Source organism: Opisthocomus hoazin, chromosome 14, assembly GCF_030867145.1.
Source record: "Opisthocomus hoazin isolate bOpiHoa1 chromosome 14, bOpiHoa1.hap1, whole genome shotgun sequence".
In the NCBI taxonomy this organism is placed as follows: domain Eukaryota; kingdom Metazoa; phylum Chordata; class Aves; order Opisthocomiformes; family Opisthocomidae; genus Opisthocomus; species Opisthocomus hoazin.
Window position 1 is genome coordinate 11,016,234 of NC_134427.1, and position 12,005 is coordinate 11,028,238.

At 40.8% G+C, this 12,005-nt stretch overlaps 1 protein-coding gene across 1 annotated transcript in view; it reads right to left on the minus strand.

Annotated features, from left to right (window-relative positions):
* Positions 1 to 3,376: 3,376 nt before the first annotated feature.
* The window catches only part of TEX11 (testis expressed 11), a 34,353-nt gene continuing 25,724 nt past the window's right edge, over positions 3,377 to 12,005 (minus strand). Inside the window, 9 exon segments of the mRNA XM_075435266.1 lie at positions 3,377 to 3,605; positions 3,608 to 3,704; positions 4,242 to 4,406; positions 6,106 to 6,226; positions 7,237 to 7,345; positions 8,665 to 8,814; positions 10,299 to 10,371; positions 11,248 to 11,364; positions 11,892 to 11,962. Of these exon segments, the coding sequence (XP_075291381.1) occupies positions 3,553 to 3,605; positions 3,608 to 3,704; positions 4,242 to 4,406; positions 6,106 to 6,226; positions 7,237 to 7,345; positions 8,665 to 8,814; positions 10,299 to 10,371; positions 11,248 to 11,364; positions 11,892 to 11,962 (956 nt within the window). The 3' untranslated portion in view covers positions 3,377 to 3,552.

The following is a 12,005-nucleotide window of genomic DNA, read 5'->3' on the forward strand; positions in this document are numbered from 1 at the left end:
CTTAGTTAAACAGACAGCACGTTGTGCATTAAAGATCTGAAAGCAGCTGCTCACGGAGTTACACGTTAGACCTGGTGAACTGAGCATGCTAGGTGGGGAAACTAAAGAGATCCATCCTCCTGTGTGTCTCACAGCAGCCATCTGCATCCGGCAGCCTGGGTGATTTGTCTGGGTACCATGAACGGAATGCCACGTAGTTCAGTGGAAGAGGCTTCCACTGCTTATACTACCTCAGCCTGAAGAATAAAGGCCCTGTGGTCGACCTCAGGAATAAGAACATGTACATAACCTTCAGCTGAACGTAATTATTTCTGCTTTCATCTTTGCATCCTGTTTATTTCCACAAAGGTACCTTCCTGTTCCTACCAATGTATAGTTCTATATAGCTGAGCCTGAGGAGCAACGAGACCCTTCACAACTCTCCAGCAGAGGTGCAGCACCAGCCTCAGCTGCAGCATCCAGTATCTTGCTATCACAGGCACCAGATCATATAGAATTCCCAATACTTCCCCGGCTGCCACCTTCAGTATAAATTCACTCCTTTAGGGAGTCCCCTGCTCACACTATTGTCCAGCAGCTGATACTAACCTGTGCAGTACTACAAAGCATCTAGTACAGTAAGCTCCTACTTAGCGTTGCTGTAAACGCCACGCTGACTTACGTGTCTGTGTGTACCTGTCCTCAGGAAATGGCCCTGTACCCAGCTGCACAACAGACGTGAGGACGTGGCAGCCATGCTATGGGCTGGTTTCTAGCTTCAGCTGTAGGACGCAACGTGGCTCCTGGCACACACAAAAATCAGAAATCACAAATATTTGGTTTACCCAGACTATGAAAAGAAGCCAGACACGGAGCATTGATAGGGACTGCAACACAGAAGAACTTTTTTAATTACTTCTTGGCCCTGACCACTGCACTAAGCACACTACTAAGCTCTTCTTCCCCAGCACGTCAGGCTTTCAGAATGGACTACAACTAACGCAATTTCTTCTTTTCTATAGCCACCATCCTGCTGTTAGCGGCCCTGTCCTCTGTCTGAATAGGCTTTAATAACCTGGCTCCAAGTAAAATATATTTTTAGATTTTAAAAGCAAAATTAAGTAAATCTTAATCTCAACCAGATTATTTTATATCTGAAAGATACTGCTGCCTATCAGCCCTGCCTTCTGTGTAAAGTTTGTAAAGAATAAGCAGCAAAGCACCTTTAGTTCTCTAAAGCAAACCAGGGGACCTGAAATGACTGTTAGCATTCCTCAGGGTGCTTGGATATCCTCTTAAAGAAACAGCAAAAGAATCCTTATAGGATGTATGCCCAGTTACAGATCATGCAAATGTATATGTGGTCTATCACACAAAAGACACAACATACTGTCTTCACTTTCACCTGCCTTACGACAGTGCAGCAGCTCTAACTGAAAAGCCACCAGTACACATCTACCAGCTACGATACCGACCGCATCTTCTAAGCAGGCAACTGACAGCTTGAATCCATGCTTTCTGCTCAAGCACCGTATCAGCCTATTTTTTTAAAATAAATAAATAAATAATTCAAAACTCCTATGCTAAGGACATCTAGGCTCTGCTAGAACCCACAGTACTGGTCCCCCAGCACTCAAAGGGCTTTACTGGCGCACACCGTTGCTCCTTCCCACTCCGGTCACCTTTATTTCCTTCCAGAGAAGGGCTGGGCACACTGGAAGATGCATGGCCTTGTACTTATATGCAGGCAGAATGCAACAATTTGTTCTCCAGCGTTAGGCCATCAAGAGGCATCATGGAGCACATCTGTGCTACAGTACAGGAGTGAACACTCAGGCTGTGTTTTTTCTGACTTCTGAACCTGCTGGTCAAACAGCAACAGCTGTGTAGACCTAATTATGTTTCTTAACCCCATGTCAGCTCTCCACACTCCTCACTGGAATTTCAGGAGGGAGGTATCTCTTCAATCCAGCTGCAGTAAGATCCATCCATTTATAAGCCTGTGTTTTTATGTGGATTTGGGGTGGATTCATGCTGAACTGTGACTGGTGTGTTAGTAGTTTTCACAGAAAAAATGTCAGAGATCACTCAAACAGATCTGATCTAATAGTTTATTGAGTTCTCATCAGTAAATTTAGGTATATTTAATAAGTACAGATGGATTGGCGGTCAATACCATTTACTACTCTTAAAGTTAGTATGGAATACAAAGATTATCACTTAAGCTTACTATACATATCTGAAACATTACATGCATGCACAAAATGTCACTCACCAACCCATCGATGCCTGGTGCCAGGTAAGGGATCTCTCAGCCATGAGGGGTAACCTGGAGAGGCGTCGCTGCTCAAGGGGAGATCGTTGCTGCGCAGCCAGCTGCTGGGGAGGGAGAGCTCAACAGGCATTTACAGTTTGAAGTGGTTGATTTGTAATCAGATTTTCTGCTGTGTTAGGCAGTTTCGGCTGCTTATCAGCCCAGTTTCCAGCCAAACCGTTATTTTTGGCGTTTGGTGCTGAGTTCTCACTGATCGCCTCACACAACAGGATTAATTCCGGTAAAGCCTACTTGCTGAGCATCTGCCTGGGCCAAAGTTCAGTTAGCTCAAACAGGAGGAGTGCATCCCTCACAGTCGTCCATAAACAGCAGTACCTAGTCAAAGCTTTAGCTTTTCTTGTGAGCTAAATAGCACCTGCTCTTCTTTAACTAAACTGTGAAACTGGCAAACAGCTCTGAATTCTTGTCCATGCTGAAATGGACTGAAAACTAAACAATCTAATAAATATTTATGTAGCAAGGCAGCTATGACATCCAGAGGAGATGCCTGGTCTTGGAATACTTTTATTGTTCTCATTGCCACTTACTACTAAAATCAGGTATTTAAACCAACCTGTTACACAACAGCAGACACATCTCATGGAAAAGTATTTATTTTCTGTCATACAGCTCCAGAGAATGAAAATTATTCCCCAGAGGAAAACAATTACATTTATTCAATAAACACTTCCTAAACAGTATGTAACTTAATTGCCAACAAGAAGGAGATCCTGGTTTCTTTTCCACTGCTCCCACAATGCCATGCCTTCGCAGAGCTAACGGCCTCTTTCACTCAGCAGAATGTTTCCAAGAGAGACTGCTGTCCTCCTTTCTGCAGTTGTGGTTGTCATTATTCTTCCTCTGGAAAAAACCCTTTTGCTCTGTCCAGTTTGTCCAGAACCTCACTATAAAGACCAATCATCTGGAGAATATAAGCACCAGAGGTTTCAACAAGGATCGATAACATTGTATCATTCAACTACACAATATAACAAACTGACAAGGAACAGAAGCAAGGGAATAGGTGGGAGACTACCACCAGCTGCTCAACCCAAAATTTCAGATTGATGTAAAGATTTTGGCACAGATTTAAATACAGTGGTTAAAAAAAAATAGTTAAATCAGTGCAACCTAACAAAGGTGGGTTTATTTATACTGACGTAAAGCATAGTTTATAGCCGAGTCTTACATGAGTGAATAAACCTATTCACAGAATGACAGAATGGATGAGGTCGGGAGTGATCTCAATTCTCATTGTCTTAACTGATGTATTTAAAATGGTGCAAAAGTTGCAACCAGCTCTTGACTGCCCAGCTCGTGCGTAAGAGAATGAATGATGACTGCACACACCAGCCATGCTGCACTGTGTTGGAATCCAGGTAGGAGACCAGCCAAAAGCTGTAGAGAGCAGCTTACTTGTGACAGAGTAAGAAAAAATGTCATTGCTTTCTACAGAGGTGCTAGCCCTGAAATTTCTCCCTCACAGGAAGCGGCTAAGTGACACGTGAAAAGATGAGCTTAACGATTTTATTCACATCAGTTTAAACACTGTTTTTAAGACATTAGATTATACTAGAAACCAAGCTTGAAAGTATTTACACAATAGCTGATCTAAGTAAACTGGCACAGCACCTTGGCAAGTGCTTGGCAGCAAGGTACAAGGGTTCTCCCATGGCCACAAATAGTCAGAAGTTTATTTCCAGTCTGCCACTTACACGGTCCTTCCAGTAAAAGGACACTACATTACCCTTTCTATTGTCTATCAAAACTTATCTGGCCTTGCCTTGAAAAAATTTTAGCATCAAGCTTCCCCAAAATATTTAGGTGCCATGCTTCTCCCTGAAACTCTTAAAAGATCATCTCTAGTGGCTTTTTCACCCAGACCTGTATCTCAAATTCAGGCCAGATATCCAGTCCTGCACCCTCAAATCCATCTGCTTGCACTTACATGGCCTTCATAGCTTTTCTTCAAAGATCCTAAATGATTGAGGAAACGCATTCCTAATCCACACCACTGCTCAGCTTCCTTATATTTACCAACGGTATACTGAAATATTCCTGTATTCCAGGCTCTTGTCATCAACCAAAGGATCTCCATCTCTGGGTAAGCATCCTGGAGGAGCAAACAAGAAGCAGCAGCTCATCAGAAAATAGACTATTCACTTTAAACCTCACAAGTCAAAAGCGCATCAGAGTGTAGTTTCAGAGTGGGAAAACAGCTGGGTTTGGGAAATTGCAAAGGACAATTTCTTCAGAGCCATCCTGTACTTCGCACTTCATCAGCACTACTGTCAAACAGCTTGTTTCCAACATGGGTAAGTCGTGCTGCAATTACCTATCAGTAGGTCAGAAAATACAATTCTGTGGGACTGATGCTGGAATGGAAGTATGCTTTCCAACAGCATTATCTGCAGACAGGCTGAACTTGCTGTCATGATGCTTTGGAGTTTACCCAAACAGTACTGAACAGCAGGACATAGTTGCTCGCTACAGATTAGAACCAGCAGTTCTTATGTCTTCAGAATATCTCTATGCACTGTGGCAATGGCTTGACAGGGTGAAAGCTGCCCTTACAACTGCAGAACACAAGCCAGAGTACCCAACAGTACTTTGAACCTAGTGGGGAACTGATTCAGTTGGGAAAGGCAAGAACAAGCAATTATTTATTTGCCACGCAAATCCTCAAGGGGAGGCTGAAACGACTTGTCTTCCCTCTTTGACAGATACTTCTCATCCTAAGAGAGCCCAGAGTGAATTTCTGAACTGCAGCATCCATTTCTGAATAGGTGGTATAAATCAAGAGTCGTGTACCAGCTTTCTAACTGATAATGTACTGATATGATGCCCCAATGTCCTCCTAGCATGATACCACTTAGTACCTGCTGCCAGGAGCAAGACTGCAAAAGAGGGCCTTCTAATACTGTGAAATATTGCTGTTATGAGTATCAGTCCACATTAACATTTCATTCATAGCCTTCAACAAGAGCATTAACAAAGTTATAGATGAGAACTTTGGTGAAAAGCAGACATGAATGTGGACACATTCTTTTTTTGGGGAACTTATGAACGGTGTATCTTTATGCCACTTTTATAAATGAAGAGACACTCAAACCTGACTAAAGAAACAGCCATGAAACTGAATGAAGCTATAAAACATAGTACTGGTTTCATTAGTCCTGAACAGGAAGACTTCTTCACCGATTTTTACAACTGCCTTAACTTTACGGCATAAAGCTTCAGGCCTGAAAGGAGCAGTAGAAATGCTTACTGAAAGAAAGATTTTACTCTCCATATACCTGTCCTCCCAGAAACAAAGCACATGGTGCCACAAATACTGACAGCACAGGAACCTAGTTCTAGGTCACTTGGAAAAAAACAGTAACACAGTAAGTTCCCTAATACATTTAACAAAACAGAGCCACAAAAAAAGCAAGACTGGTATCCAAATTTTAGCTGGCTTTAAACTGATCTGGAAAAGTAATCTGCATTTAAAAAAACATAATCAGCAAGCAAGAGGAGGAAAGCTGGACATTCTAACTCAAGATGTTTCTAACACAGGCACTGAAAATTTGGCCTTAAACCTCTCTAAAAAAAACCCTCATAAAATCCAGGGAAATTCATAATTCAGTTGTAAATATCCAAGAGGCATTTCTTTTGAGGTAATTTCAGTGTACCTTTTACTGAAGAAGTCTTAGCTGCTCCACTTGTAACGCTATGTAATGTTCAGTCTACTAATTATTCTCACTCTGATGAGAATTCTTTTTAAATGTGCTCAGGATCATCTCCCAATCTCATTTTCCTGTTCAACTTACTGTGCTGCTGACTACGCTCAGACCATCTTCAAAGTAGTCCCACACCTCCTGCAGTACACAGGCATCTAAGTCTGTTAATCCAGTCGGCAAAGAAAGATTAATCAAGCTATGCAAGCATTTGCTGAGAATTGAAACAGAGCAAAAGAGGAAACATTAAACACCACGTGCACAAACAGGTACTTTTTAGTATCAGCAGCTCACTAACTTTTGTCTCTATGATTGTCAGACAGACTTGTCTACCTTGGTGCTTACTACACTCACATTCTTATAGCAGAAACATATATTTTCCTAGTAGCAGAACACTTTCATACAAACTATGCAAGATGAGAGCCAACAGCAGCAAGTACTTCACTATTTTCATTGCTGGGCTCTAAAGTAACACACAAGGAAAAACATAATATCTTCTATGGTGCTACACATGACAGCCAGGAGAAAGGACCTTTTCTAACTTCACCAACAAGAACTAAGTAGCCAGCATCCTCAGAAAATCAGTAACAAATACATGGTGTCTGAAAACAGGTCTTTCTTTCTCAGTGTGAAGTGAGAAAGGCAATATTAACAGTTGGCTTTGGCCACTGGCTAATGGAAGGAACGCAGAGAGGAGGAAAAAATCCTTTATGGGATACAAGTGAGAGAGAAGGCCACACACCAGGTTGTTTTTCAGATTCCATAAGGTACAGCTGTTAGAGAGCCAGTTACCCAGCAAGATAAATCATGTACGTACTATGGCATCATATCACTAATTTACAATTCATGGCTTTCTTCTCAGCCATTAATATCTTTCCACTTCATTGTCTTTGAAATATTTAGTTCACTACTGCAGGATAACAATTGAAATTAACACCTTCCTCACAAGAAACAGCCAGAGACCTCTTCTGCATCCAACTTTCATTTTCCTTACTCAATAGATTCATTTATTGGAAACAAGACTGTTTCAGAAAACATGCCACATAAACAAATTGCAGTTAATACATCTATCAGACAGTCATACTCGAGAGGTACAATTGGTTGTTCAGCAAGAAGCGGAACCTTGCACATAAGCCAAAATCCAGTTTTTTCAAACTGCAGGCTTTATTCCCTGTCAGCATTTCCAGGCACAGGCTCATGGCAAAGCTATGTGATAACACTAACCTAAATTTCACAGTATCAATGACAGTCTGCTTTCTGTGAAGGTTTAGTGCACTCTTGAGAGCTTTCTTACATAGTACAGGATACCGAGCTGGAGCTTCCATTGCTAATGCTTAAAAGCAAAAGAAAATAGAGAAGAAGAAAGAAATTACTGGAGTCAGACTTTAATCTCATTGGTCACTAAAATAAACTACAGCATATTGCAAGATCCCTGTGATAAACAACTGAAAAGAGATTTGTTTAATCTGGGCTGGTTACAAGCTAGTGCTTCTCTACTACTTCCTTACTGTGGAGACCATCAATGAGGACTACAAGGCAGAAGCATAGTACATTTTATAATTTACAAGTACTCACTGCTGTTTACTTCTGGTGCAGTTACCCAAAAATACGGGGGGAGGGGGGGGTGTAAAGAGTATTGTTCTGCTTGTCTCCTCGAACATGAAAATCTGGATGGAAAAATTAGGCAGGAGCAGGATGTCAGTATGGTGTGTCCAAGCATGGGTGTGTACTCCCTCAAGACAAGGCAGGTAAGTAGGTGTTCACGCAGTCCTACAGAATTCCCTCCAAAGATTTGCTATGGTAGTTCTAAATTTTACTGTCTTCCTTGGATCCCATTCTAGATTCTCCTAGAACTCTGTGATGAAAGTACGGTACAGTATAAAGAAGTGCTATTTACAAATTAACTACATTAAGTACATTAAGTTGAAACTGCCTATCCATCCAAAGTCCACAACCTACAGCACCCTACAAGAAAGCTGGAAAGGGATTTTTCACAAAGGCATGTAGTGAGACGACAAGGGGTAATGGCTTTCAACTGACAGAGGGTAGATTTAGATCAGATATAAGGAAGAAATTCTTTTACTATGAGGGTGGTGAGGCACTGGCATAGGTTGCCCAGAGAAGCTGTGGATGTCCTATCACTGGAAGTGTTCAAAGGCCAGGCTGGATGGGGCTTTGAGCAACCTGGTCTAGTGGAAGGTGTCCCTGACCATGGTGGGGTGGTTGGAACTAGATGATCTTTAAGACCCCTTCCAATCCAAACCATTCTACGATTCTATCCTAAAACTTCTGTATTGGGTCATGAATCAGCTAGGGTCATTCTCTGACCTTTGCCAGTTTGGAGCTTGTAAAAGTTTATCTGAATAATCTTTTCCAGACTCACAATCTATACAAATGTCTCATGGTCTAGAAATGGAAAGATGTCGCAAATATCTGGTCCATCATCTATGTAATATGGTATTTCAAAATACAGATCTTCTAGTGTTGCTAAGATCCTAAGCATATTTGCTTCAGGACAAAATAAATATGGTTACACCCATTTTCTGCATGCTGCAGAATACATGATAATCCTGGTCACCTCGAACAGCAAAGAGCAACAAAACCTGTTTTTCATGACTTCAAGAACTATGAAAGTACAAATGCAGTCCTTACATGCAATGATTTCTAGTGTCTTCACCTCTATTTGTGGTTGCTCCCATACTGACTCCATAAGGTTGTGGAGCGCTGGATCATTAAGTTTGGATCTTGCTTCAAATTCATAAAGCAGCAACAATGTGTCTGTTGGGTCTTTAGCAAAATCTCCTACAGAAGAGAGAGAAATGCCTGTATGCGATGATTTATTTTCTTAAAGCCACATGGTGTACCATAAGGTATAAATATTGCTTCCAACAGGCAGGAAAACCATTAAGGTACTCAGATTTAACAGTAGAGCAAGTGGAACTCTGCAGCAGTCTTAGAAACCACAGATGCCCAAAGCACAACCCCACCAACCACCATACCTGCGCCCTTGCCCCCCCAAAAAATCTGGATTGTCTGTATTTGGCTAAATTCAGGCAATGCTCCTAGGCAAGGTAATAGGTACCAGGGAAGCTATTTTCATAGACAGGTAAAAGAAGTAACGGAAGGCCAGCAGCTCAGAAGGTTATGAAAGAAGTTATCATCAGCTTCAAATTTCTCCATAACATTTGTCTCCTTTCTGGTAGAAAATCCCTCAGGAAATCTTTAAACACAGAAGAAGGGTGGGAGAACAGTAAAACTGCTAAGAGGGTGTAACCATGATACAAATGCCAAACAATCCTTTATTGAACTATCACAAAGACCTTTGGGTTTACATCTAAAAGACATTCTCAGCTTCCTCTAGGGCAACAGACTCATCCACATGTTAGCCAAGGTCTAGTGAAGAAGTGAAGGAAGCACCGGGCTACCATTCCACAAACCTCTGCAGGAGAAACTCCAGTATCTCTCTGTTCTGAGATAATCAACCTCTTGGGATTTTAAGGAGTGAAAATTAAAAGGGAAGAAGTCTTCCTGAGTTATCTTGCCTTCAGTGCAAAAGGGCAAAGAGAATCCCAAACTCAGGCCATATAATGAACCTTTCATTCTGAAATTTTAAGGGGGGAAAAAAGCAAGCAAGTAAATTTTTTGACAAAAGTTACATACTGATGCATCTTACAATGGAAACTCCACAGTGTCCCAAACATATAACTGAAAAGAACCCAGGCCACAGGCCAGATAAGGAATGTCTAGTGGGATTTTTCTACCAATATACTACCAAAAAAGTGAAGCATGCATCCTCTAGGCTAACAGTCACTCAGCACCTCAGCTGTCAGCTGAAAGCATGCCAGTCTCCAGTAACAGCTGATCTAAATTGACATGGAATAGTCAGGGAACAGAGGATGGGTTTTGACACTCTGAAGTATGGCAGCAGGACTTTCTGTATTCTGAAACGCCTTATATGGAAAGAGGCTAGTAAAACTATTAAAACAGTGCAAAAGTGACTCCACTCTAGAGCAAAAGCCTTGGAGTTTCTTAACTTTTGAGACAGAACAGTCAACCCAACTTCACTCTGAATGATTGTTCACACTTCACAGCACCTATACAATAAAAAGCCTGGAATGACATACAAAAAACAGTAGTTTGTTTTCCAATTCTTTTATCATATTGTCATGTATCTGCTTCAACACTCTTCAGCTGAGACAGCAGTTCCATATGCCCTCTATTTTTCATGAGCACAGTGACCAAGTCTAAGAGTTACACATGATGAACAGACACACTCTGTAGCTTACCTGTTAATTTCAGGACTTTCCATATCTCTTTGCATGTCTGGATATGTTGAATGGCCTGAGTCAAAAGCTCCGCCTGTTTTACAAAATTTCAGAAGTTATTTTTGTCATAGTTTTAAAAGTGAAAGGAATATACATGTCACAACTAACAGGATCTTTATACCTAACTACAAAATAAAATAAGAATCAACCCACTTAGGACATCATCCACACCAGTTACTGTTTTGGGTTTGTTTTTTTTCCCCCTCTTTCTTTTTCAAAGACCTCCACATCTTAGACACTTGTTCTCACTGAACATCCATTGGTCTAGAAAGAACCATATGGGTTCCTATGGGACATCATTTATTTTAGCACCCAAGCATAAACAGGACTTTTAGAACTGATAAACCACTAAATCCCACAACAAAAATTGCTGTGCATTGCTCTCCACAAAAGTAAGTTTCTGCAACAATCACTGTACAGCAGACTTCCGCACTTCTGTACATTTTCCTTAATCTTCTTACCACAGTAAGTACAACACCCCCAAAAAAGGATGTACGTATAAAACACAAAAATTGTGAGCTTTACCACAACCATACTGGTAACTACTTTCAGCAATGGCATAATCCTAAAGATGCAGTAATTATCTGCCTGACAAACCAGTGTTTAGCAGCAGACTCCTCACACAACACATCAGGTAGTCTGAATTTCCTCTAAGAGAAGGTACTGCCATGACCCTTTGCTAATACAAATCTGTACAAATCCATGGAAGTAAACAGAACTGATCTACAGAAATCCAACATCTACAATTGTCTGCAAAGCACTGGGTGCCTTGATTCTAACTAACTATGAAAGGTTCCCATGCTTACATTCTCACTATCCTGTTCTGAGTGAAAACACTAAGACTTCAAAAATCAAAAGAAAAAATGCTACACTGATACACAGAGAATCATTTAACAGAGCAATGCCCTACCTGTTCAGAAGTTGTTACTTGTTGTCTTGCCATTTCCAGATCAACTGCAGCTGCCATTAACAGGCATGTCTTCTGAGCAATTAGAACACCTTTGTCAGAAGGACAAAATTGGGACAACTGACACAAAAATAGGAAAAGATAATGAGAATTCTACCCATATAAAGCAATTTGTTCGTGAACAGATGATTGCTGAGTCTCCTCTATGACACTTTCAGTAATCAGTCATGAACAGTATATATTAATATTGTAATTTTACTTGTACAATTAGTTAAGAAGATTCTTTAAATATAAAGTGTAAAGCAGTGTTGGGAGTCCCCTCTCTACAAACACATACAAAACTGACAGTGCTCGTAGAAGTTCTGTATGGAGATCAGGACTCGAGTACTTAACATGTTTGTATTAACGATATAGTTCCCAAACATGAGAATCCACGTATTTTAGAAAGTTCTCACTGAAGTCTAAGTTTATTACAACATTTTTAAGCCACAGAATGTAAAGTATGACAACAATTCTTACGTTTTGTATTGCAAGTCAATCTCCTTCAGACAAAAGTGACCCAAGGAGATACCTGATACATCGATGTAACTTCTAACAGAACTCAACAGACAACAATATTCCTCAATCAGATTGGCAAGCGTACGTACCTTGAAAGACAGTAGAAAAAAATCCCTCATCTTTTCAGGGCAGGCCTTGAACTGTACAGCTAAATTCCAAGCTAAGAAAGACAAAAAAATGGAGACGAGAATAAAAGTCTTCAA